Source organism: Engystomops pustulosus, chromosome 3 (assembly GCF_040894005.1).
Source record: "Engystomops pustulosus chromosome 3, aEngPut4.maternal, whole genome shotgun sequence".
Taxonomy (NCBI): Eukaryota; Metazoa; Chordata; class Amphibia; order Anura; family Leptodactylidae; genus Engystomops; species Engystomops pustulosus.
The window spans coordinates 212457103-212484726 of NC_092413.1; the positions used below are offsets into that span (position 1 = coordinate 212457103).

General features: G+C 41.1%; 1 protein-coding gene across 1 annotated transcript; it reads right to left on the reverse strand.

The window, feature by feature from the left end:
• Positions 1–8653: 8653 nt before the first annotated feature.
• On the reverse strand, positions 8654–26271 carry LOC140122658 (cytochrome P450 2K4-like). The gene is made up of 10 exons (XM_072143760.1): positions 26200–26271; positions 22124–22310; positions 21309–21471; positions 20717–20866; positions 17509–17669; positions 17224–17400; positions 17004–17145; positions 16174–16358; positions 9438–9579; positions 8654–9039 (listed from the first exon to the last, which is right to left on the reverse strand). The coding sequence occupies exons 2-10, from the start codon at positions 22295–22297 to the stop codon at positions 8861–8863; spliced, it is 1473 nt and encodes a 490-aa protein (XP_071999861.1). The 5' UTR covers positions 22298–22310; positions 26200–26271; the 3' UTR covers positions 8654–8860.
• Between the last annotated feature and the right edge of the window lie 1353 nt (positions 26272–27624).

Here is a 27624-nt window from a genome sequence, read left to right on the forward strand (position 1 = left end):
AATTGAACAGAATCTACAGCAACACAACAAAAGATATTTTCATTTATGAAGCACAAAAGAAAGATAAGTGTGATGGCTAAACAATCAGTGGGTGATGACTTGACATTAGGGTCCTGTTTTTAAATCCTCTCTTTTAAGGTTTAGTGGCCGATACAGTGTTGGGTGTAACGTTCTTATTTGACATCAGTATCAGATTGGCCAAAAAGAGGTGTTTTTCACCACTGGGTGACCACTTGTTTTCCCTCCTCTCTTTTAAGTTTAGTGGGTGATACAGTGTGTGGTGCAATGTCCTTACTTGATGAGGGGATTCACCAATGGGCTCAGACCCAGTAATGGACTCCAGCTCTTACTCAACACTGGGCCATTTCCTAGGGATTTAGAGAGGGTGAAAATAATATTATCTAATGTCATCTAGGAAACTCACCCCTACATTGCTTGATGTAATCAGCCTGTGTCTCATTTTTCACATTTTTCATATTTTTTTCACTCCTCTCTTCTAAGGTTTAGTGGGTGATAAATTGTGTGCTTTAATGTCCTTACTTGACATCAATATTGGATTGGCCAAGCTCTAGCCCAGTAATGGACATCAGCTCATACCCCAGAGATCCAGTATACTACTACCCAATTTGGAACATCGTTACAGCAGCAAATAGAGTACAGAGAGTACCATTCAAACAATGACCAAACAATAATATTAGGGATAAATGAACAAAAAGGGATAAAAAGACAAGAAAAAGAAGTCAAGAAATGATCGGCAGTTTGATATTCAGTTTGAGGGTGGCAAGAGCTGTGACTGGTTAGGTGGGGGGCACAGTTTACTTCTGTTTGGGCCTTGTTTGTTGAACAGCCTGATCGCAGCTGGGAGGAATGACTTACGATAACGCTCCCTCTCACACTTGGTGTGAAGCAGTCTGTCACTGAAGGTGCTCTGCAACGCCATCACAGTCTCATGCATGGGAAGGAAGCTATTCTCCAGAATAGATTTAAACTTACCCAGTGTCCTCCTCTCAGCTACCACCTGCACTGTGTCAAGAGGACCCCCAGGACAGAGCTGCTTTCCTAATCAGTTTGTCCAGTCTGCTCCTCTCCTTATCTGAGATGCTGCTTTCCCAACAGACTACACTAAAGATGATGGCTGATCACATCAGTTGAAGAAGGTCTTAAAGGAAACCTACCACTTGTAGTGGCAGGTTTCTGATGGAAATACCGGGCACCAGCTCAGAGTGAGCTGGTGCCGGAGCTTATTTTCGTTAGTGTTTTAAACCGCGGTATCGCGGTTTAAAACACTTTTTAAACTTTATAGCCGGCGCAGGCAGGTACGCGCTCGGCGCTTACCAGGCGCGCGGCTCTCATTCACTTCTTATGTAGCCGCGCGCACGGTAAGCGCCGAGCGCGTACCTGCCTGCGCCGGCTATAAAGTTTAAAAAGTGTTTTAAACCGCGATACCGCGGTTTAAAACACTAACGAAAATAAGCTCCGGCACCAGCTCACCCTGAGCTGGTGCCCGGTATTTCCATCAGAAACCTGCCACTTCAAGTGGTAGGTTTCCTTTAAGAAGTGTCCCCTGCACTCCGAATGCCCTCAGCCTCCTCAGCAGGTATGGCCTGCTCTGACCCTTCCTGTGAAGTGCATTTATGTTCTCTGCCCACTCCAGTTTATTGTTGAGGAGGACACCCAAATACTTATAGGACTTCACTGCCCCTGATTTCCGCATCAGCTCTTCGTACTTTCAGTCCTTCTCACCTGTAATGAAGCCTACTATCACAGAGTCTTCAGAGAACTTCTGGAGCTAGCAGTTTTTTTAATTGTATCTGTGTACAATATGAGAGGAAGGGAGCCAGAACTGTACCTTGAGGTGCACCTGTACTACTCATCACAGTGTCCGACACACAGTTCCGAGTTCTCACATACTGAGGTCGTTTTGTGAGGTAGTCAAGGATCCAACTAGAGAGATGGTGGTCCACTCTAGCCAGATCCAGTTTGTCCTTTAGTAGCCGTGGCTGTATAGTATTAAAAGCACTGGAGAAATCAAAGAACATTATTCTCACAGTGTTCCCCAGTTTCTCTAGGTGAGAAAGAGTTCGGTGTAGAAGGTGGATGATGGCATCATCTACACCAATGCCTGGCCAATAAGCAAACTGTAGGGTATCCAAAGATGAGATCACTAGAGGGCGGAGATGAACAAGAACCAACTTCTCGAAGGCCTTCATCAAATGGGATGTTAACCCCTTCCCGACATTTGACGTAATAGTACTGCATCGCGGGAGGTGCGTTCCCGCAAAATGCAGTACTATTACGTCAAACTTCTGGCGCCGGCTCCTGAACGGAGCCGGCGCCAGAAGCTGCGGGTGTCAGCTATATATTATAGCCGACACCCGCCTCTAACACCCGCGATCGGAGATTTCGCCGATCGCGGGTGTTAACCCCTAACACGCCGCGGTCGCGCTGACCGCGGCGTGTTAGAGGCATTTAAAAAGTATTTGATGTCAATCGGACCCCCCCGCGGCACTTACCGGGGGGGGGTCCGCAGCTCCGATCGCAGCCCCGGGACTGCCGGTGCCCGGGGCTGCGCGATCTTCCTCCCGGTGCCGGGTCCGTGCCTCCTGGCAGGACCCGGCTGTAAGACACTGGGCATGCGCAGCATGCTCAGTGTCTTACATTACACAGTGCAATACATCTGTATTGCACTGTGTAACCTGTAAAATAGCTTGAACAAGTGATCAGAAGATCACTTGTTCAAGCTAATATGTAAGTTACTGTAAAAAAAAGTTAAAACAATAAATAAAGTTTTTTTAAATAAAAATAAATAATAAAAGAAAGTAAAAGTCCCCGCAAACACCACATTTCCCTGTACAAAAGTAATAAAGTATAAAAAACACTAAATCACAAAAAAACCTCACTTATTTGGTATCGCCGCGTCCGTAACAATCTGTACAATAAATCCTAATCATAATTGGACCCGCTCGGTGAACATGGTAGAAAAAAACCCCCAAAAACTTGCCAAAAATTAAAACTTTTTATCAAATTGCTTTACAAAAAATGTTCTAAAAAGTGATCCGAAATAGTTACAAGCACCAAAATGATACTACTGAAAAGAACAACTTGTCACGCAAAAAATAAGCTTACAACCAGCTCCGTAAACCAAAAAATACTAAAGTTATGCTGCTATAAAAATGACAATACTAAAACAAATGCAATTTTTTCTATTCTAGTTTTCCTTCAATAAAATTGGACAAATATAAAATAAACTATATAAATGAGGTATCACCGTAATCGTAGTGATCCGTATAATAAAGATAATATATTATTGTTATGCTACAGTGAACAACCCCCAAAAAAATGCTAAAAATCCAAAACAAGAATTGATGATTTTATTTTCCTCTACATATAAAGAGTTAATAAAATTGCTTCAATAAACTAAAAACCCACTAAAATGAAGGTTTTTTTTACAGTGCATCTCGTCTCGCAAAAAATAAACCCTTATTTGTTTAAATTGCTTAAAAAATAAATAAAGATTGTATAGCCTATTCCCAACGAGCGTTGTCATAGAACGGTGCGGTGGGTAGTGACTTGCCCACACGGTACAGACACCATGATCGGGGCAAGATGGCGGCTGATCCTGACGGCCATCCATCCTGCCCCATGGACCAGAATGGTTCCGTCCCCCCCACACCCCCAGTTCACGATCCCTGCTATTGGCTCATCAATTCAGACCAGCCAATAGAAGCGAATTTACTTATGACGTCAGTAATACCGGTCACCATGTCTGTAGACACGGTGATCGGGGCAGGGTGGCGGCTGTTCCTGACTGCCACCAATTGTGCTGCCCCCCCCTGACTGCCACCAAGGGTTTTGCTGCCCCCCTCTGTCCATGTTTGCCGCTATTGGCTGGTCGATTTGGTCCAGCCAAAAGCAGCAATATTCGTCACAATGGGCATCGCTAAGGTGAATAAGAGCAACACTTGGCGATAATTTCCCTACGGAAAACGAAGATATGGTACAAAAGCGCTGGCCGTGCACATGGTACAGATGATGCTGTACAACTCTTACGAGCTGTTCCAATGTGCAGGTCCTGCCGTATCATTTCTCCGTTTTCAAGAGGAAGGTATTAGGAAACTAATATTGGGACAAGAAGGACCAGTACCTCTGGTTTAGATGTTCCTGTGTTTTGCCAGGACAGCATTTTCCCGGTGAATTCTGCTGCTTCTAATTGTAGGACTCAATAAAGAGTCTGTTCCAAAAGAGAAGTTAGGATGGACACTACATACTACTAATAGACCTGCGACACCTCCAGAGTGACAAAAGTTTAGTTGGTCCCTTGGTATCATCTACCTCCTTATACACTAGACATTCACAATTCACGCCCAACCTGTTGTGAATTCATTTAGGTAAAATGAATAATTGTAACAACTGTTATGTCCCGTTGCTCCCTATACCCCTCCATTATTTCATAAGGGGCGCCACATAACGGGCACTGAACTTTCCAGAAATAATTGCAATTTCCATCTTGGACTCTGTTGCACATCATATTTGGAAACCACCTATATGTTTAAAATGCTCATTTCACCACGTGTATTACACTACACCACATATTACACCTTGCTATATTCCCCAAGGGGTGTACATTCAACAATTAGGGTCACTTTTCGGGTTTTCCTCTGTTTTGGTACCACTACGGCTCTCCAAATGTATCCTGACACATGTGAAGGATTTCTGTCAAATTTGGCCACTAAAAGACAAACATCCCTCTTTTCCTCTACTGTGCGCCCATAAAGCATTTTATATGCACATGTGGGGTACTTCTACACTCGGGAGAAATAGTTTTACACCTTTTTGGGGGTTATTTAATATATTATCCCTTGTGGCTTACATAAATTAGGGGTAAAGTGACATTTATAGGAAAATGTTCACCTTTTTTATGTTTAGGGCCTAATTGGATCATTCACCTGTAGGAGAAAATACATATATTACACATTGCAAAATTCTCTAAGGGGTGTGCATTCAAAAATTAGGGTCACTTTTCGGATTCTTATCTGTTTTATACCACTAGGGTTCTCCAAATGCATGTCAAACATTTCTGTCAAATTTGGCTTATAAAAGGCAAACATCCCCCTTCCCTTTTACTGTGCGCCCATACAACATTTTATATACACATGTGGGGTACTTCTACACTCGAGAGAAATAGGTTTACACATTTTGGGGGGTTATTACTTATTTTTATCCCTTGTGGCTATAAAAAATTAGGGGTACAACGACCTTTATAAGAAAATGTTCACCTTTTTCCTATTTAAGTCCTAATTAAATCAAACAACTTTATGGACAAATACACATATTACACCTTGCTAAATTCTCTAAGGAGTGTGCTTTCCAAAATGGTGATACTTGTTGGGGTTCCCCTCTGTTTTGGTACCACTACGGCTCTCTAAATGCATCCTGACATATGTAAAGGATGTCTGTCAAATTTGGCTTCTAAAAGGCCAACGCCCCTCTTTCCCTTCTGAGCTTCACTGCGTACCCATACAACATTTTATTTGCATGTGTGGGGCAATTTTATACTCGGGAGAAATGCTAGTACACATTTTTTGGGGTTGTTTTATCTTTAATGCCTTATGGGATACAAAAAATAGCCGTAAAAGTGACTTTTTTGGGAAAATGTTCATATTTTTCCTTTTTGGGACCTAATTGAAACAAACAGCTGTAGGGGAAAATACACATATTACACCTTGCTAAATTCTCCAAAGGGTGCACTTTCCAAAATGGTGACACTTGTTGGGGTTCCCCTCTGTTTTGGTACCACTAGGGCTCTCCAAATGCATCCTGACACTTGTAAAGGATGATTGTCATATCTGGCTTCTAAAAGGCCAACGGCCCTCTTTCCCTTCTGAGCCCCACTGTGCACCCATACAACACTTTATATGCAAAAGTGGTGCAGTTCTGTGCTTATGAGAAATGGTTTTACACATTTATGGGGGTTGTTTCATCTTTTATCCCTTGTGGCTTACATAAATTTGGGGTAAAAGTGACTTTTTTGAGAAAATTTTCACCTTTTTTCCCTTTTGGGGCCTAATTGAATCAAACAACTGTTGGGGCAACTACACAAATTACACCTTGCTAAACTCTCCAAGGGGTGTACTTTCCAAAATGGTGTCTCTTGTTGGGGATTTCCTCTGTTTTGGTACCATTATGGCTCTCCAAATGCATCCTGACACATGAAAACTTTTTCAGCCATATTTGCCCTGCAAAAACGAAACAACGCTCTTTCCATTCCAAGTGCCCCCATGTGCCCGTACAGCAGGGTACAGTGACAAAATGGGTATTTGCATACTCAGGAAGAATTGCCCCCAACATTGTAAAATGCATTTTCCTTTTTAACCCATTGTGAAGGTGCAAATTTTAGTGTTCAATGAATCTATAGTAAGATAAAATTACATTTCTGTAATTTCACTTTCATTTATCTTTCACGCTCATGAAACGCTCAAAGGGTTAACAAAATTCCCAAAGGTTGTTTTGAATATTTTGAGGGGTGTAGTTTCTGAAATGGTGTCATTTGTGGGGGTTTTCTGTCATGTAGGCCTTATAAAGTCACTTCTAACTAAATTGACCCTCCAAAAGTAGGTTTTGATGATTTTCATGAAAATCTGAAAAATTGCACCTAAAGTTATAAGCCTCCTAACATCCTAAAAAAAGGAAAAGATGTTTGAAAAATGATGCCAAGTTAAAGCAGACATATGGAAAATGTTAGTTATCAAGTTATTTTAGTGATATGACCAACTTTTCAAAAAGTAGAAAATTTTGAATTTGGAAAACATTGTTTTTTTCAAAAATTTTGCCAAATTTCCATTTATTTCATAAATAAATACTAAATATATTGATTAAATTTCTCAACCAGCATGAAGTACAATGTGTCATGAAAAAACAATCTCAAAATCAACTGCATATGTTAAAGCGTTCCAAAGTTATAACCACTTAAATAGACACATGTCAGATTTTAAAAAATGGGCCGTGTCAGGAAGGTGAAAAGTGGCTTCAGCGTTAAGGGGTTAATGCCACTGGTCTGTAGCAGTTGAGTTCTGATGGGTAAAGTGTTTTTGGAACTGGTACCACACAAGATGTTTTCCATAGTTGTGGTACCCTTCCCAACTTCAGACTCATGTTGAACATATGTGCAATGATGCCAAAAAGCTGATCACCACAGGTGTTGAGTAGTTTTGCACTGATACCATCTGGACCTGAAACCTTGCCCACTTTGAGTCTTTTCAGCTCACTTCTCACCTGAGCACTTGTAAGGAACTTCATTGTTACATAGTGTCATAAGCTTTAATTATTCTCTAAATGTTTCCACCTAGTTATTACTAGGACAAGTCTGAACTTTTATGAACACTTTAAGGCAGTTATTAACCTTACAAAAGTTCACCTAATTTTCTAGTTAAACAAGTCACTAGTTGTGGAGTCACATATAAGTGAATGGGGCTGAGATATAACACAACAAAATGTAAGGAAAGAAATGATCGCTGGGCTGTAAATATTCATACAACGTTTTCAATTTGTTTTAATGCAATCACATATAGTTGTGAATATTTTGTACAGACGTTATATATACACTAGTATACAAGGACTATCCATAAGTACTCTATATACTCGAGTATAAGCCGACCCGAGCATAAGCCAAGACCTCTAATTTTAACACAAAAAACTGGAAAAACCTATTGTTAGTAGTACCCCTGTAGTATATAGCCTGTCAGCCCCTCTGGTATGTAGCCTGCCAGTCCCTGTAGTATATAGCCTGCCAGCCCCTGTGGTATATAGCCTGCCATCCTCTGTAGTATATAGCCTGCCAGCCCCCTGTAGTATATAGCCTGCCAGCCCCTGTAGTATACAGCCAGCCAGCCGCATGTAGTATATAGCCTGCCATCCCCCTGTAGTATATATCCTATCAGCCCCTCTGGTATGTAGCCTGCCAGTCCCTGTAGTATATAGCCTGCAAGCCCCTGTGGTATATAGCCTGCCATCCCCTGTAGTATATAGCCTGCCAGCCCCCTGTAGTATATAGCCTGCCAGCCCCCTGTAGTATATAGCCTGCCAGCCCCCTGTAGTACATAGCCTGCCAGCCCCTGTAGTATACAGCCAGCCAGCCCCCTGTAGTATATAGCCTGCCATCCCCCTGTAGTATATAGCCAGCCAGCCCCTGTAGTATATAGCCAGCCAGCCCCTGTAGTATATAGCCGCCTGCCAGCCCCTGTAGTATAAAGCCTTCCAGCCCCTGTAGTATACAGCCAGCCTGTCCCCTGTAGTATATAGCCAGCGAGCCCTCTGTAGTATATAGCCTGCCATCCCCCTGTAGTAAATAGCCAGTCGGCCCCCTGTACTATATAGCCTTCCAGAAACGAAGGAGAAAGCCAGCTCACCAATCAGCCTTTCCTTGCAGTCCTCCAGGTGCACGGGTATGCGTGTAAGCCTACCAGCCCCCTGTAGTATATAAAAGTTCAAAAGAGAAAGGAGTTGACCGCTCACCTCAACTTGTCAGTCTCTGCCCATAAATAAAATAAACTCTGAACTCACCATTCCGATGGCCCGGGCAGCTCCTCTTCTATCTCCATGTTCACAGCCGTGTGTGCGGCCGCTGCTGACATCACAGAGTGCATCTGCTGAGCCGTGAACACGGAGCTGTCATGGACCTGGCTCCGGCCAGAAGAAAGAAGAGGCACTGTCGCGGACCCGCCGCGAATATATGGAGATAGAGAGGAGCTGCCTGGGCCCTCGGAATGGTGCTGAAAAACTCGGCTTATACTCGAGTATATACAGCACTTAAATTAAAATGCAATAAATCCTGTATAAAAACATGGAGAATGTGTTATAGGATTCATCTGCGAGAGACCGCACAGATTTCATATGGTAATGGGGCATTGGTAAACCCAATGGCAGGGGTGAGGTCCAGCTTCGCTCCTGGTGGGGCCTGGAACGTGAAGTTCTGTAGAAGGGTCGTGAAGAACAGGAAGAGCTCCATTTTTGCCAGGGTCTCACCAGCACAACTTCTTTTGCCTAAATGGAAAAGAAATCAGAAGTATAAAAGCCAAACCTGAGATCAAAGGGGGCAATAATTTAATTAACTTTGTTAATTCCCACTATAAAGGAAATCTATACTTGAGTCTATTTAAAGGGGTTGTTCAGGAATTCCTAATGATGGCCTATATACAGAATAGACCATAATAAGTTTATTGGTGGGGGTTGAAACCCAGTGCACACCAATCACATATACAGATCTCATGCAACACAGAGCAACTGGACCCATATCTGTGATTGATTCTCCTTTCTCCTATTTCAATAGACAACTTATGTAAAACCAAGGGAAGAAGGATTTTCTAATATTTACTAGTAATAAGGTTTGGGTTTTTATAAAGGCGAAAGGAACTTCATAAATTTCCCTCTGTCCCCCTTACCTATTGAGAATGGTATGAAGGCCTCGTTCTTCTTAAATTTTCCTTTAGAATCGAGAAAGTGTTCTGGATAAAACTCTTCTGGCTTCTCGAAGCAAGTTTCATCTCTAAGCACAGAGTGCAGCAATGGGATCACAATTGTGCCCTGATATAAAATATAGGACAATACATGTGAATGTAAGTAGCATTCATTACAGGAAGGGGCTACACAGAGTACCTCTTATGTAAGTACCATTTCTCCAGTCGTTCATTTAGAGCTCAGTTTGTTTCCTAGCTGTGGCTTGATTAATGGACGGCTGAACCAGTGAGCTGCTGGGGGTGGCATACACTAACTCAGGGGCGGACTGGGAATTTAAAGTGGCCCTGGAAAAAACTGTTAAAGTGGCCCCATTCTGTGGGCGTGGTCAAAACAAGTAGGCGTGGTCATGTGATGTGGGTGGAGTTACAAACTGTTTATAGATGGTCTAAATAAGCATGTACAGCACAGACAAAGAAATTCATACTACCTCCCTTATACAGGAATAAAGCTTCTTTTTTTAAGAGAACACAACTTAATACTACAATACCTTCTCCATAAACAACTACTTTCCGATGTGACTACTATAATACTGCCTCCTATGTACAAGAATATAACTACTATAATACTGCCCCCTATGTACAGGAATATAACTACTATAATACTTCCCCCTATGTACAGGAATATAACTGCTATAATACTGCCCCCTATGTACAAGAATATAACTACTATAATACTGCCCCCTATGTACAAGAATATAACTACTATAATACTGTCCCCTATGTACAAGAATATAACTACTATAATACTACCCTCTATGTGCAAGACTATAACTACTATAATACTGCCCCCTATGTACAGGAATATAACTACTATAATACTGCCCCCTATGTACAAGAATATAACTACTATAATACTGCCCCCTATGTGCAAGAATATAACTACTATAATACTGCCTCCTATGTACAAGAATATAACTACTATAATACTGCCCCCTATGTATAAGAATATAACTACGATAATACTGCCCCCTATGTACAAGAATATAACTACTATAATACTGCCCCTATGTACAAGAATATAACTACTATAATACTGTCCCCTATGTATAAGAATATAACTACTATAATACTGCCCCCTATGTACAGGAATATAACTACTATAATACTGCCCCCTATGTACAAGAATATAACTACTATAATACTACCCTCTATGTGCAAGACTATAACTACTATAATACTGCCCCCTATGTACAGGAATATAACTACTATAATACTGCCCCCTATGTACAAGAATATAACTACTATAATACTGCCCCCTATGTGCAAGAATATAACTACTATAATACTGCCTCCTATGTACAAGAATATAACTACTATAATACTGCCCCCTATGTATAAGAATATAACTACGATAATACTGCCCCCTATGTACAAGAATATAACTACTATAATACTGCCCCTATGTACAAGAATATAACTACTATAATACTGTCCCCTATGTATAAGAATATAACTACTATAATACTGCCCCCTATGTACAGGAATATAACTACTATAATACTGCCCCCTATGTACAAGAATATAACTACTATAATACTGCCCCCTATGTACAAGAATATACCTACTATAATACTGCCTCCTACGTACAAGAATATAACTACTATAATACTGCCCCCTATGTATAAGAATATAACTACTATAATACTGCCCCCTATGTACAAGAATATAACTACTATAATACTGCCCCCTATGCACAAGAATATAACTGCTATAATACTGCCCCCTATGTACAAGACTATAACTACTATAATACTGCCCCCTATGTACAAGAATATAACTACTATAATACTGCCCACTATGTACAGGAATATAACTACTATAATACTGCCCCCTATGTACAGGAATATAACTACTATAATACTGCCCCCTATGTACAAGAATATGACTACTATAATACTGCCCCTATGTACAAGAATATAACTACTATAATACTGCCCCTATGTACAAGAATATAACTGCTATAATACTGCCCCCTATGTACAAGAATATAACTACTATAATACTGCCCCCTATGTACAAGAATATAACTACTATAATACTGCCCCTATGTACAAGAATATAACTACTATAATACTGCCCCCTATGTACAGGAATATAACTACTATAATACTGCCCCCTATGTACAAGAATATAACTCCTATAATACTGCCCCCTATGTACAAGAATATAACTACTATAATACTGCCTCCTATGTACAAGAATATAACTACTATAATACTGCCCCCTATGTACAAGAATATAACTACTATAATACTGCCCCCTATGTACAAGACTATAACTACTATAATACTGCCCCCTATGTACAAGACTATAACTACTATAATACTGCCCCCTATGTACAAGAATATAACTACTATAATACTCCCCCCTATGTACAAGAATATAACTACTATAATACTGCCCCCTATGTACAAGAATATAACTACTATAATACCGCCCCTATGTACAAGAATATAACTACTATAATACTGCCCCCTATGTACAACAATATAACTACTATAATACCGCCCCCTATGTACAAGAATATAACTACTATAATACCGCCCCCTATGTACAAGAATATAACTACTATAATACCGCCCCCTATGTACAAGAATATAACTACTATAATACCGCCCCCTATGTACAAGAATATAACTACTATAATACCGCCCCCTATGTACAAGAATATAACTACTATAATACTGCCCCCTATGTATAAGAATATAACTATTATAATACTGCCCCCTATGTATAAGAATATAACTACTATAATACTGCCCCCTATGTACAGGAATATAACTACTATAATACTGTCCCCTATGTACAAGAATATAACTACTATAATACTGCCCCCTATGTACAGGAATATAACTACTATAATACTGCCCCCAATGTACAAGAATATAACTACTATAATACTGCCCCCTATGTACAAGAATATAACTACTATAATACTGCTTCCTATGTACAAGAATATAACTACTATAATACTGCCCCCTATGTACAGGAATATTACTACTATAATACTACCCCCTATGTACAAGAATATAACTACTATAATACTGCCCCCTATGTAAAAGAATATAACTACTATAATACTGCCCCCTATGTATAAGAATATAACTATTATAATACTGCCCCCTATGTATAAGAATATAACTATTATAAACTACTATACAACACAGCTACATACAGCCGCCTCGCCCCAGTTTCGCATGTAACATACACCTCAGTCACACCAGCCACGTAGTCCCATGCAACATACACACTAGCCATACATTCCCACGTAGCATACACACCAGCCATACATTCCCACGTAGCATACACACCAGCCATAAGGTCCCACGTAGCATACACACCAGCCATACATTCCCACGTAGCATACACACCAGCCATACATTGCCACGTAGCATACACACCAGCCATACATTCCCACGTAGCATACACACCAGCCATACATTGCCACGTAGCATATACACCAGCCATACATTGCCACGTAGCATATACACCAGCCATACATTCCCACGTAGCATACACACAAGCCATACATTCCCACGTAGCATATACACCAGCCATACATTCCCACGTAGCATATACACCAGCCATACATTCCCACGTAGCATATACACCAGCCATACGGTCCCACGTAGCATACACACCAGCCATACATTCCCACGTAGCATACACACCAGCCATGCATTCCCACGTAGCATATACACCAGCCATACGGTCCCACGTAGCATATACACCAGCCATACATTCCCACGTAGCATACACACAAGCCATACGGTCCCACGTAGCATACACACCAGCCATACATTCCCACGTAGCATACACACAAGCCATACGGTCCCACGTAGCATACACACCAGCCATACGGTCCCACGTAGCATATACACCAGCCATACATTCCCACGTAGCATACATTCCCACGTAGCATACACACCAGCCATACGGTCCCACGTAGCATATACACCAGCCATACATTCCCACGTAGCATACACACAAGCCATACGGTCCCACGTAGCATACACACAAGCCATACGGTCCCACGTAGCATACACACCAGCCATACGGTCCCACGTAGCATACACACCAGCCATACATTCCCACGTAGCATACACACAAGCCATACGGTCCCACGTAGCATACACACCAGCCATACGGTCCCACGTAGCATATACACCAGCCATACATTCCCACGTAGCATACATTCCCACGTAGCATACACACCAGCCATACGGTCCCACGTAGCATACACACCAGCCATACATTCCCACGTAGCATATACACCAGCCATACATTCCCACGTAGCATATACACCAGCCATACATTCCCACGTAGCATATACACCAGCCATACGGTCCCACGTAGCATACATTCCCACGTAGCATACACACCAGCCATACGGTCCCACGTAGCATATACACCAGCCATACATTCCCATGTATACAGCCACTTACCCTGTAAGTTCTCTTCTCATTGCCATCTTCATCCTGCATCCTTCTCCTTCTTGCAAACCAGGGAAAGGGGGGGGGGGGCAATCGCGGGGGGGGGGGCGATCGCGGGGGGGGGGGCGATCGCGGGGAGGGGGGGGATCGCGGGGGGGGGGGGCTGTGTGGTCTCTGTGAGCAGCAGTGCTCAGGCCTCCAAATCTAGCATGGAGAGATGCCGGCCTGCGCGGGGGACGTCATGAGGCGGGTCATGTGATGACACTGGCATCAGACAGCAGAAGCACAGCAGGTGGAAGTCCCTGCAGCGCTGCGCCCGGCCTCCCATTCCTGTGGTCCTCAGCGCGGTTTCCATCCTTACCAAGGTGAGTTCATTTTTTTTTTTTTTTTCTCCGGCCCCACAGATGTCAGACCGGCCCTGGACCGGCCCCAAACGAGTCGGCCCACCGGGATTTTTCCCGGTGGGTCTTATGGCCAGTCCGCCCCTGCACTAACTCCTTTATATACCTGCCCAGTTTCATTCAAGGTTGTTGGTTATTACTAGTCTCCTGGCCCTTGTTGTCCTGGGTTTCTATTTTCTATCATGTCTTCCATGTTTCTGGTCTTTGCCTAATGAATTTGCACCTTGATGCCATCTTTATTTTACCCAGCAGAGACAGAAACATTACACTTAGTCTCACTGGCGCCGTCCCTGGCTCCAGCACGAACTATCCATTTCCCTGTGCAATGTTTCATCCGGCCAACTGTGATGTTGTTACTTCTTTGCACACATGGGGGGAGATTTTTCACTGCTTCTACTCCACTGCTTTTACTTCTACCGGTGCAGAAGCAGTGAAAGAATCCCACAGGGCAAGAATTATCCCCATGTGGGCATGGAAGGTGCATAGAGGGGTATGACGACCTGTGTAATTTTCAAAAATTTTACGCAAAACTATGATGTCTGTGTTAATTTGTGGTCTCAAATGTTGCTGAAGCCAGGATTTTGCCCAGTCATTCCCTACATGATAAACTTAATTGATGACCTGACGGAGGGAAAGCTTAGAGGAAATGATAGGTGTTTCTGGAGACAAGGTTGCCCTCTGGAGGGATTAGTATAACATTTTCTGCTATTTCCTCTCAAATCCTGTCCCTAGTGATTCTCTGCAAAAGTATAAGATCCATTTAACACAAAGTCATGAAACCGGAACTTTGATTCCAAATAAGTTAAAATTATATCTTATATTTAAATGACATTTTATATTTAAATGAGCCTCCAACATTCCAGGGTGTAACTACTGATATGTTCGGCGCTCCTGATTTACATAATTATGCACATGTCCCTCCCCTTCCCCTCCCAAGAGGCGGCGAAGTCTTGAGCAGTTGCACTATTAGCTGTGCAATGAGGATGTGCAAGACTTTGGCAACAATATTGGGGCACATTTACTAAGGGTCCGCAGCCGCGAATCCGTCGGGTTTTCCCCGAATATTTCCTCTTTGCGCTGTATTTCACGGAATTGTGGCGCACGCGATCGATTTTTGGCGCAATCGCGACGACTTTCGCGCAACAGAAATTGGGGGGCGTGGCCACCGGACAACCCGAAGGATTCGGAAAAACTGCAGAATTTAAAAAGCCATTTGTGTCGCAAGATCAAGCAGGTGAACTCCGGCGGACCTCGGCGCAGCAGCGACACCTGGTGAATATCGGCGCACGGACATTAGTGAATCCCGGCAGAACCCGAATCAGCGTCGGAGAACCCGCCGCTGGATCGCGACTGGACCGGGTAAGTAAATGTGCCCCATTGTCTTTCATCCTGGGGAAGGGGAGGAATGTGCATAATAATGTGTTAATAAGAAGTGCCGAGCATCTTAGAAGTAACACTCGGTAGTCCCGGAGCCTCCTTTAAATATTTTTATATCTCGCATATTTCCACAAAAAAATTAAGATTAAAGAATTATCTAATCTACAAAAAAAACAAGAAAACACATACAAAACCCAGAGAATAATAACTGTAAAAGTTATAAGTCAATAGTTAAACGTCGATTCTAATAGTTCATTATTAGAGATGAGTGAGCACTAAATTGCTCGACTGCTCGTTATTCGGGTTGAACTTTTCCCGAGCAACGCTAATACCCTAACACCCTAGCATCAAGCTCGGACGAGTATACTCGCTCATCTCTATTCATTATTCTAACCCATTTCCAGGCACAACAGTAAACATTATCTAATAAAGTTCTATATCTCTCGTTACCTTTGGTATAGAATATCCTCTGAAGGTAATGTCTCTAATTGGTGAATGTGGCAGGTTACCAGGTATAATATCTCCAAATCTTTGAATTTCATGAATGACGGCATCAGTATACGGCATTTGTTTCCTATGTTCTGTTTGTGGTTGAGCTGATCCAATAACACATTCAATCTCATTTTGGACTTTTTCTGTTCAGTAAAATGAAGAATAGAATATTTTACTTTAGTTGTAGAACCTTAGACTAAAATAAATTAAGGCTTCCTGCTCAATCCAGAGACATCAAATCATTTTCCTTTATTTTGGGTTTGGTGTTGTGCCCATTACGGTACCATGAAAAAAAATAATAAATAATATATATGAAAATTATATATATATATATATATATATATATATATATATATATATATTTTTTTTTTTTTTTTCATATATATTATTTATTATTTTTTTTCATGGTACCGTAATATATATAATTTTCATATATATTATTTATTTTTTTTTTTCATGGTACCATAATATATATTATTTTCATATATATTATTTATTATTTTTTTTCATGGTACCGTAATGGGCACAACACCAAACCCAAAATAAAGGAAAATTATTTGATGTCTCTGGATTATATATATATATATATATATATATATATATATATATATATATATATATATATAATTACTAAAAGTTAATTAATACATACATATTTAATATACCCATAAAAAAAACTATACCTCTGTGCCATGGTGCATATATATTGCCTTTTGTATACAATGTGATGCGCCATAAAGAATCCATTTATATATTTATAAATTAAATAGTCTTATATATGCACTTACTTTGTATTTCAGGATATTTCATCATTAATAGTAATCCCCATCGCAGTGTTGTTGAGGTTGTCTCCATTCCAGCAGAAAATAGGTCCATCACTAATGTGATTAGGTTCTTGTCATGATAAAACAACTTGGATTTGGGCTTTTCCTTAATAATGTAAATGAGAATTATTTATTCAATTCAATTAATGATTAGAACATGATTGTGGTTCCTTGATAGATGTACCTCTTGTTGTTTAGCCTGGAAAGCATCAATGAAGTTCCGCTGATTGTTTACATCAACTTCCTTTCCTGGTTTGATAAAGTAGTCCATCATAAAGTCCTTCATTTCTCTGTAATTTGCAGCCACTTTTCTATGGCTCCCCGGTAGCCAGCCAATCAGATTTGGATAACTATTATACAGCTTCATGGGAAAAATTATTATTACTTAGATTTGATTTGTTCTCGCTTCTGGATTCTGTGTAAATCCTCACAATTCTGCCTCCATATTGACTATAATCTATTATTTTACCTTGACCATCAGATTTTCCAAGATCCTGATATTTTCATTGACCAAACTCATGATCTTCAGTATTGTAGGGTCGTCATACTCAAATCTCTCATCCAGGAGTATGGAGACGATTATGTTGGCCACTGCAGTATTCACAATGGACTGGTTGTCAAAGGGTTTTCCTAAAAATAAGATGGAGATCTGGTCAAATTTTGTCTCTTGTGGAACCAGGCAGATATTACTCGGTATATAACAGAAAGGGCGATGGTGTCACACATACAAATGCACACCGCTAACTTTATGGTTCGCTTACATGGCAGAATTTCACAAATTCCTCATGAAACACATCTTGATTGAGATGTTCTATATTTAGATATACTCTGATCCAAGAATATTAGGCACATCACTTAGCGATGGGTGAGTCCTATCCATAAAACCTTAATGACACCATAATTTACTATTCTGTTGTGTGCCATTAAAATGTTAAGATACTGAGGCTCTATTCACATGTTGTATGACCCACGTGGGCGTAACTGCAGCGGTGGCAGCCATAGCAGCTGCTAGGAGGCCCACAGTGTCAGGGGGCCCGGGCATCTAACCTGACACACTAAAGAGTGGGAAATGTGCACTGGCCTATAGATGGACAGATAAGTCACACAACAGGCTCCTGAGTTGGGTGGACCCCCATCTCTTATGTCTGTAAGCTATGGCAGATGTCTTCCCTACTCTCATGTTTTTACGTTCAAGGGAAGAGCCAGTCTTACTTTCAGGGCCACAAAACTATAATAATCAAAGGCAAAGGCTGGGAAACAAGCTACCACTGAAAAAATGGGTGCGGGCAACATTTACGAATTTATGATGCATTAGGAATGCATACAGCTCTACAAAGGTGGGCCCCAATAATGAATTTTGAATGTGAGCCAAGATTTTGTTTTTAAATCTTTTCTTTTGTTTTTTTAGATATTTTTTTTTTAGGTGTATAACAGCAAGGACTATAAAATTACCACGTCGTCCCTATACAATCATTGCATGTAATGATAACATCGCATATAGTAAGAATTCGATCAACGAGTCAGCAAAGTTTTAACGATATTTCTTAATGGCGACAACAATCAGGGAACAGTTCATCATTGGTACACAAAAACTTAAGAAAGGGATTGGGATAAATTAAAAAAGAGGGGTAATAAAGCAATGCACCTAAGGAGGTAAGGAATGGCTATTGGAATAATTTATTGAGGGTCTGAAAGCCTTGGGTCGAGACGAGGGGTAAATTCAGTTGTTGAGTAAAATTGTTAATGAAGAAGGGTCGGAGTAGGGCAGATACCTTTTACATGTAGCGCTGTTGGAAAAATGAAACCATGAAGACCAAAGAGTGGGAAATGTGCACCGGCCTATAGATGGACAGATAAGTCACACAGCAGGCTCCTGAGTTGGGTGGACCCCCAGCTCTTGTGTCTGTAAGCTATGGCAGATGTCTTCCCTACTCTCATGTTTTTACGTTCAAGGGAAGAGCCAGTCTTACTATAAATGAACTATAAATTAAAAAAGAGGGGTAATAAAGCAATGCACCTAAGGAGGTAAGGAATGGCTATTGGAATAATTTATTGAGGGTCTGAAAGCCTTGGGTCGAGACGAGGGGTAAATTCAGTTGTTGAGTAAAATTGTTAATGAAGAAGGGTCGGAGTAGGGCAGATACCTTTTACATGTAGCGCTGTTGGAAAAATGAAACCATGAAGACCAAATCTTTGTGTATTTGGGGTGATTTCTCCTCTCAAATGAACATCTGGCAATCTGGGAGACTTTCTTTATCCAAAGCCCAACATTTGGTGGAATTGTTTGGAGCCAGTAGAAGAAAATCAAACTTTTGCCTGCTAGCAGCAGTTGTCGGAAATCGTTATGTGAGAATAAGGAAATCTGCAAGAAAAGAAGCTTAGGGCCTATTCTATGGGAACGGTGCAGATTTTTTGCAACAGATGAACTTTGAGAGTCCAGTAAGGCTTAATTTTGCTGTATTTCCACCAGATGTGTGAATATGTGCCTATATCTAGCCCACATCGCCAACACTTATCAAGAATATAAGAATTTATTTTGTGAAGCACATAGGGGGTCAGTTTATAGGAAGATTCCTGTAAGGTCACACATCTGGATGGACCACAGCTGACCTTATACATTTGCCCAATCTCTTCCCGAGGAAAATTGAAGTTCTAATTTTCTCTTCTAGGCTGCAATATAAGGAAGCAGAGTGAGGGGATCTGACAATTTCCTATATAGTTTGGACAAAAATTTGGTGTATTATTGGAGAGGGTTAGTAGTTCCTCGAACCTGACAAAGGCTTCTGGCTTTCCAAGGGATCGGAAATTTACACTAACTTGGTTGTAGCTTAAAAAATTCAGATGGGGAAATAAATGGGGAAATAAAGAAAGGCAGCCATCTTGTAGGTTATCACAAACAACTTGTAGTATTGATAATGGTTGGCCCACTAGAGATCCAGTGGTGGGCTTAGGTTCTAGCACAATGACAGGTCCTATAAGAATAGCAAAAGACAAGCCATTTGGGTACTAGAGTTTGGTTCATGAGGATCAATGGTGGTTAAATTCACATGGAGTGCCCAAAGAATCCCAGTTAGACAATGGGCTGTATGGAATAATGAAACACTGTTGTTTATCAATCTTGGTCCAGATATAAGAAAAACTCAAATACAATACAGCATCTCACGGTACATCTAAAACCACCATCAAAACAACAGAACCCAACGGACCTGACCGTAAGTCATTGGACTTGCTTGGACTCATTCTATGTCATGACAGCCATAATATTTGCCATTAAACAAAGTCTTAAAGGGGTATTTCATCCCAAAATTTTATGGCTTACTAACTGATCAGCTGACACAGTGTTGAGACTGTGAGGCTCTGGCCACAACTGCATGACCTGAAGGAAAGAGCGGATTGAAGTTCCTCATTCCTGTGATTGGTGACGATTTTAATTTTGGACTCTTATTGATCTAGTAGCTAGTCAACAAGTCTTTTCTTTACTTACCTTTTAAGAAAATTGTAAGGGACATCTCTGTAATATTTGAGATTATAAATCTTACTAATCTTAATTCTCAGTGTGAACTGAGCAACAGTTTACCAATGGATCAACTACCATCATCCCCAATAGAACATAATTTTTTGTGGTCAGAGTTTCCTCTCCGATTCTCTGAATGTTTTTGATCCTATTACGCTCTCACCTCCATAAGATTTAAACGCTTGTATCAAGTATTCACATTCTTCGGAGATCTTATTCTCTATGGATTTCCTTCCCATTCCAAAATCTCTTAATGTCGTCAGAGTGAATTTTCTCATCTCCTTCCAGTTGTCTCCATGAGAAAAGATGACACCTGAATGAAATTACATATATTAGTCCCTTATGCTCAACAATCACTGAGTAATCTTTTCTATGTAGACATCAATTCATATAATGTAGTATTTATAGACTCCATATTTAGAATTCCAAAACCCTGTTCATGTATAGTAAGAGGTAAGTTATGTAATTTATTAGTTTGTATTATTGATGAGCCGACCCTGACTGCTGGTATCCATCTCGGTTGTCACTGGTATCCAACCTGGACTCAAACAGAATTTTATAATTCAAATTTGGCTGGATTTTTACAGCTCCACTCATCACCACTTTCTATGTAGAATGTATCCATATCTAGTGTTATTACTGAAATGTCTATGTGTGTCGATAATAATCGATAGCCATTTTGTACAAATAAATATTGTTCTAAAAAATAAAATAAATTCTAGAATCCCCCCAGAGTACTACCAAGATCTACCAACCATATCCATTTGATGTTTGGGAGGATATTGGTGAATCTGGTCTTCCAGAAAACTCCTCGCCATGATTTATTAGAGCGTCTTTCACCGTCTCGTAGCCACACAGGACAACCAACTTCATCTGTCCAAAGCTGATGCTAAATACTGGGCCGTACGTCTTTGAAATCTGAATAGAAAGAAACATGGCAAAAATGATGATTATGAAGCATTTTATAAATATTCTACCTCTAGACTTATCCTGTAGACCATTAATCCCGGGGCGGGGCAATAAGCTAGCATTTGCGATTATTTCAGGGCCTCTGTACCACTGGCGGTGTGCAGAGGTCCTGATAAATATGCCCCAGAATCTCTATGGGGCAGTATCAAACTTGGTGGAACCATGAGCACCATTAAAGGGTTTCTACCACCAGGATAAAGGACTGTATTAAAATGAGACTGAGGGGCTCCATAGGAGTTAATGGAGCCTGGAGCCCCTCAGGCTTATTTGCATACAGTCTTTCCTTCTGGTAGTAGATGTCCTTTAAGCCTTTGACCCCAGGTTGACACCATATTTAGCTACTGGTTCCAGAAGATTGACAATTTGGGATCTGCTTAATTTCACAGCTGTTTCTCTGAAAGAAATTGTCCCAAAGCTGAAACTCATAATATAACTATAAAAAACACAAAAACGCAACAAAGCATTTCCCCATTAAATAAATAATGATCAGTAAACTTACGACCTTCATCGATTATCTTATGTTATTCTTAAAGTTGAGTATACCGTAATTTATAAAAACTTAATGCAGTATTCATATAATTCTCCTAAAAATTTGTCTTACCTCCAAAAACGATTTATGTGGTTTTAATATGTCGAGCATGTGTATATTCCCAATAATGGGTAAGGATTTAGGTCCTGGAGGGAAGTTCCGGTACTTATCATTTTTCTTGCTGTTCAAGACATTGACCAGAATTAAGAAGACAGTGACGGACAGAAGAATTAAGACCAGGTCCATGATGGACAGCAATCTGTAAAACATAAATAAATATGTAAAAAAAATTAGGAAACCGCCAGGTTTCTGGTCGTACAATCAGAAATTGGGATCATTTTCCTCTTTACGCCACCACTGTGCCAAGTGGTGGCCTGGCCGGCAGTGGAAAGGGCCGGTGGGGGGCATTCCTGTCCTGTTCAAGCCTGAACAACGCCATTCCAAGCCAGGCCTCCCAGTGCCTCCTGATGTATCTGGGGCACCAGAGGGGAGTGACTTTCATCGAACGTTGCCAGACGATGTACTAGTGTTTGATCAATGTCCCCCACTGTGTCTATTACCTCTTGGTAAAAGTAGATTCTGTCTTATCTGCGTAAAGAGAACCCATCAGGCAAAATTACCCCTCTAAACTAAATATATTTTCATAAACTGCCATTAGAGAGCATTGTCTCTATCCCTTCATTGTCCCTCTACATGCCTGTAAACCCAAGCAATGAGGTCCAAAAGCTGTATGCAAATGACCTGTGAAATGTCCGATGAGTCATTAGCATATTCAAGCTGTCCGGCTTATTCATGAGTGGGGGCCACAGCCACACCCCCAGTGCATGACAGCCTGTATAATGATGTGAGGCTATATAATGATGTGCTTCCTGGTGCTGGTGCCCCCTGCAGCCTGTGTGTGTATATAGGAGAGAACAACAGCTCCATGCTGCAGCCATGTTATAGCAGAACATGTCAGGTACTTGTGTAGCTGATGTCTGTGTCTCACACATGTCAGCAGATAAAGTACAGACACCAGCAATGCTTTACTATACATTACACACAGGCATGGGCAGGGGGAGGAGAGGGGAGGGGTAACAGGGGTGACATCACTCCCTCTGACCATGTGACCAGCCTCATTTACATAATAAAGAAAAGATGATTTTATAAAGATTAATGTATGAATTGACTAGATAAAGGATGGGATGGGATCCTTGTGAGCTGTTCCAACAGGAATAGTGACAGAACTAGTGACAGAGACCTGATGACAGGTGTCCTTTAATTCATATAAGCAGATAACATATTTTTATGTCATCAACAAATAGATGCGTTGCATGAGCTAAATGTCAGAGATTAACGCACTGGGGGTGATACATCTTTAAATTTTTCGTTTATGTGTAGCTTTTTTTGGTGCAATTTTGGTACAGTTGCCTTTTTTGTGACATTCCTTTGGCAGACCTTTTCAAAGTCATTTTAACATACACAGATAGGAAGATTTATCAATTTATGGTTAAAGGGGTATTCTCGTCTGGGAATTCACATTCAGTTTCATTAATCTGCCATATATAAACATTTCTTCAATTAAATGTTATAAAAAATGTTCCTGTGTGAAGATAATTTCTCATAAATGTAGTCATATGGTCCCTTATAAACAAGACTGTGTTCTTGGATATGACCACCTCTTCTGGAGTGATTGCACAAGGAAACAAAAAGTTTCTGAATATTAAATGTCCGAGGAGTTACTGCAGCTCCCCCAGCTGTCCTGTAGTAAGGATCACTGAATCTATGTGGTCGGGCAGGGCTCAATAGCGCATGTCTGGCCACTGCTTCCTAAATGTGAGGTGGTCGTATCCAAGGAGGCCATCTCATTTCTAAGGGACAACATGACTACATTTATGAGAAATTATCTTCACACAGGAACATTTTTTTAATAACATCCAATTGAGTAAATGTTTACATATGGCAAATGAATTTAATTAAATGTACATGCCCTGATGGGAATACCCCTTTAAGAAGCACTGAAATAATCACAATTTTTTGCGCACACTGCAAAGAAATTGCAATGTACTGCAACTTTATGTTCAGGTGCAAAAGTTTGGGGGCAAAATAACTCCCGTAAGCAAATATTAGCTAATATGTAATTAGTTATTTAAAATTTTTCTCCCCTTGGCAGAAACTGCTGCTGACATAGACTGTAATGAAGAATTAAATTGCTACTGGCCCTTTAATCAGTCCTGTGATTGCCTCCGCGCGGAGAAGACACAGGACAGAAGATGGACGCTGGTCACATGTCCACATCACATGTTTTACACCTGCTTGGGCCGGTCATGTGATCACCACTTAGTTTGGCTGTAGTTGGTTGGTTGCAGTGCATCCAGTGTCGCCGGTGTTGTGATGAGACGTCATCTCAGTGAGGTAATGTGCAGTGATGGCAGTTGCACATCATTACTATGGTAACAGAGCAGGACAGTCTCTTACATCATCACTGGGAGCAGAGCATAAGAGGGAGGAGTTACTAAGAACTAAAGGATCATGGGACTTGTAGTTTCCAGTGGTGGCAATCTTGGAGATAACTCCACCTACTTTAGAAAATCCATAATATTTAGTGAATTCTAAAAGCAAACTATTTAAGCTCCATTCTGTATTTAGTGACATTGGGTTTTGCTATATTAATTTATTTATAGCATCATGGGTTTTTGCATAAAATCAGTGTGGAACATGACCAATTAGTCAGAAATCCATTATCAACATTGACCTGTTGTAGAAATATTTACTTTCGCAGCTCTTCTTTCCTGTTATAATAATCTGTTAATATCATATAATCCGTTACTATTGTCAAGATTAATTTTCCTAATTGCTACACATTATTAGGTAACCTTTCTTCAATATATATCACCAATTATCTCAGTATTAGTACATCAGTCAGTTCTAATCCTCCGTGGGAGCTGCAGCTGTTCAGTGTTATGTTACAGGTGAAAATATGAGATCACGAGCCATATTGAGTGTAAAGACAAAGGGGCACTAAGGGTCCGTCCAACGCATTTCCAGAATTTTTCAGATTTGCCCTGAATTGCCCAGGGGTTTTTGGCGCACGCAATCGGATATTGGCGCATCAGCGCCGGCTTTCACACTACACAAATCGGGGGACGTGTCCATCAGACAACCCGACTGATTTGGACAAACGGAATTTAAAATTCAATTTGTGTCACAAGATCAGCACTTACATGCATCGGGAAGAAGATGGTGAACTCCGGCGGACCTGAGCGGGGAAGCGACACATTCAAGAAATCAGGTGCACGATGTAAGTGAACCGCGGCAGCTCTGAATGCTCGGCGGACGCAACGGGACAGGTAAGTAAATGTGCCCCAAAGACTTTTCCTGTGGAGCAGACCTTTAAGTGACAACACAACTATGTACAGGTTTGGACAATATTTGTAGTCTGCATGTGCCTGAATGCACAGGTTTTGCTGAACTTGCCCTATGTCCTACTGGTGAACATACATAATTTCCAACCCCACGTGGTCATGTGTATTGGAATGCATGCAGTCAAGGCAACTATCTCTCCTAACTGTACTTTACTCCATACCTTACCCATAACTATTTCACTAATTTCCAGATCCTAGTGTTATCTTATTTACTGCCTCAACTACTGAATTTCAAAGATACCCATAGGATACCACCGCAGTGGCTGCTTCCTTGCTCCCCACTGATCAGCTGATTAAATGGTCAAAAAAAGGGTCTCAGGTCCCTCAACCAACTAAGGAGTCCAATTCCAATCAGTCAAGTATTGATGGCCTATCCAAAGGATATATCATCAACCAGATAGATCAATGGTCCTAAGAAGTGACTTATTCATAGGAGATAGAATAAGTGTTGGATCAATGGTGTTCTGTATGTTATGACCCTCACCACTGGGGGGAACAGTAAGTGGTGATCTTGGGCCAGTCAATTAAAGGCTGGTCTTACTTGTGTCTAGAGTTTTGATCCTCTGCTCTTCTAAACACAGCAGTTGGGTCCCCAGCAAATTGACACATCACCCCAATGCTGTGGTAGGAGGTAAGTTTATGTTAATGAGGCAGTGGTCTCCCAGGTCTCCAAGTTCTTGCTCTATTCACTTGCTTCCTTACCATAAGAAGTGCTACAAAGCGCTGAAGAAGGCATGGACTTACCTTTAAATGTTGAGGGCTTCACAATTCTTCCTCTCTCTTTATGAATGAACTGGTTGAACTGATCACTTAGAGAGTATTTAAACCTTCTGCTGACATCACCAGTGAAATATGACTGGGGGAGGTCCATAAACATTGTGTGTAATGTATAGATAGGACTATTTCCCTGGTTTGCTTTAGTTTGTATGTTTTATGGTGTTTGAACAGTCATTTGTCTTTCTATACTATTCAATCAGTTCTTGCCTCAATCTCATTCATTTGATTCAACTTTCATGAGACAAGAAGACTCGGAGCAGGACCCACCCACTAAAGAATTTCCTGATCTAGAAGAGTTTTGTAGCATTTAAAGGAAACCTACCACTTGTAGTGGCAGGTTTCAGATGGAAATACCGAGCACCAGCTCAGGATGAGCTGGTGCCGGAGCTGATTTTTGTTAGTGTTTTAAACCGCTGTATTGCTGTTTAAAACACTTTTTAAACTTTATAGCCGGCACAGGGAGGTACGCGCTCGGCGCTTACCATGCCCGCGACCGTGCGCGCGGCTACATAGCAAGTGAAGGAGAGCCGCGCGCATGGTAAGCGCCTAGCGCGTACCTCCCTGCGTCGGCTATACAGTTTAAAAAGTGTTTTAAACGGCAATACAGCGGTATAAAACACTAACAAAAATAAGCTCCGGCACCAGCTCAGCCTGAGCTGGTGCTCGGTATTTCCATCTGAAACCTGCCACTTCAAGTGGTAGGTTTCCTTTAAAGTTGGTTTGCAGGAAGTGACTTGTTAGAACTTCCAATAAAAATTCAAACGAATGCAGCACCTTATCTGTGGGAAGAGCTCAACCAACGGTCCCGGATGGATCCAAAAACATCCAAAGATCTCTGTAGAAGAATATTATGTAGTGTGACCGGAGCTCTATACAGGCAGTCCCCGGGTTACATACCAGATAGGGTCCGGAGGTTTGTTCTTAAGCTGAATTTGTATGTAAGTCGAAAGTGTATATTTTATCATTGAAGTTCTAGACAAATTTTTTTTCTTTTGTCCCAGTGACAATTGGAGTTTCAAAATTTTTGCTGTAATGGGACCAAGGATTATCAATAAAGCTTCATTACAGACACCTTACAGCTGATCAGTGCAGCCTGGGACTATAGTAACATCCAGAGAGGTCACCAGAGGTCACAGTGGGCAGAGGGGTCTGTCTGTAACTATGGGTTGTCTGTAAGTCGGGTGTCCTTAAGTAGGGGACCGCCTGTATAGTCTTCTAGTCCCTCAGTTTCCTTCCAGATTCATGTTATATGTACATCCTTCAATAAAATCACTTGAACTGTTGAAAGGCACCATACAGAAACGGAACCGCTTAAGTGTCTTTTTAATCCTCAAAATCTCCTGGTAGCATGCTCCGCTATACCGAGAAAAGAAGATGCAGACATAGTGTAGA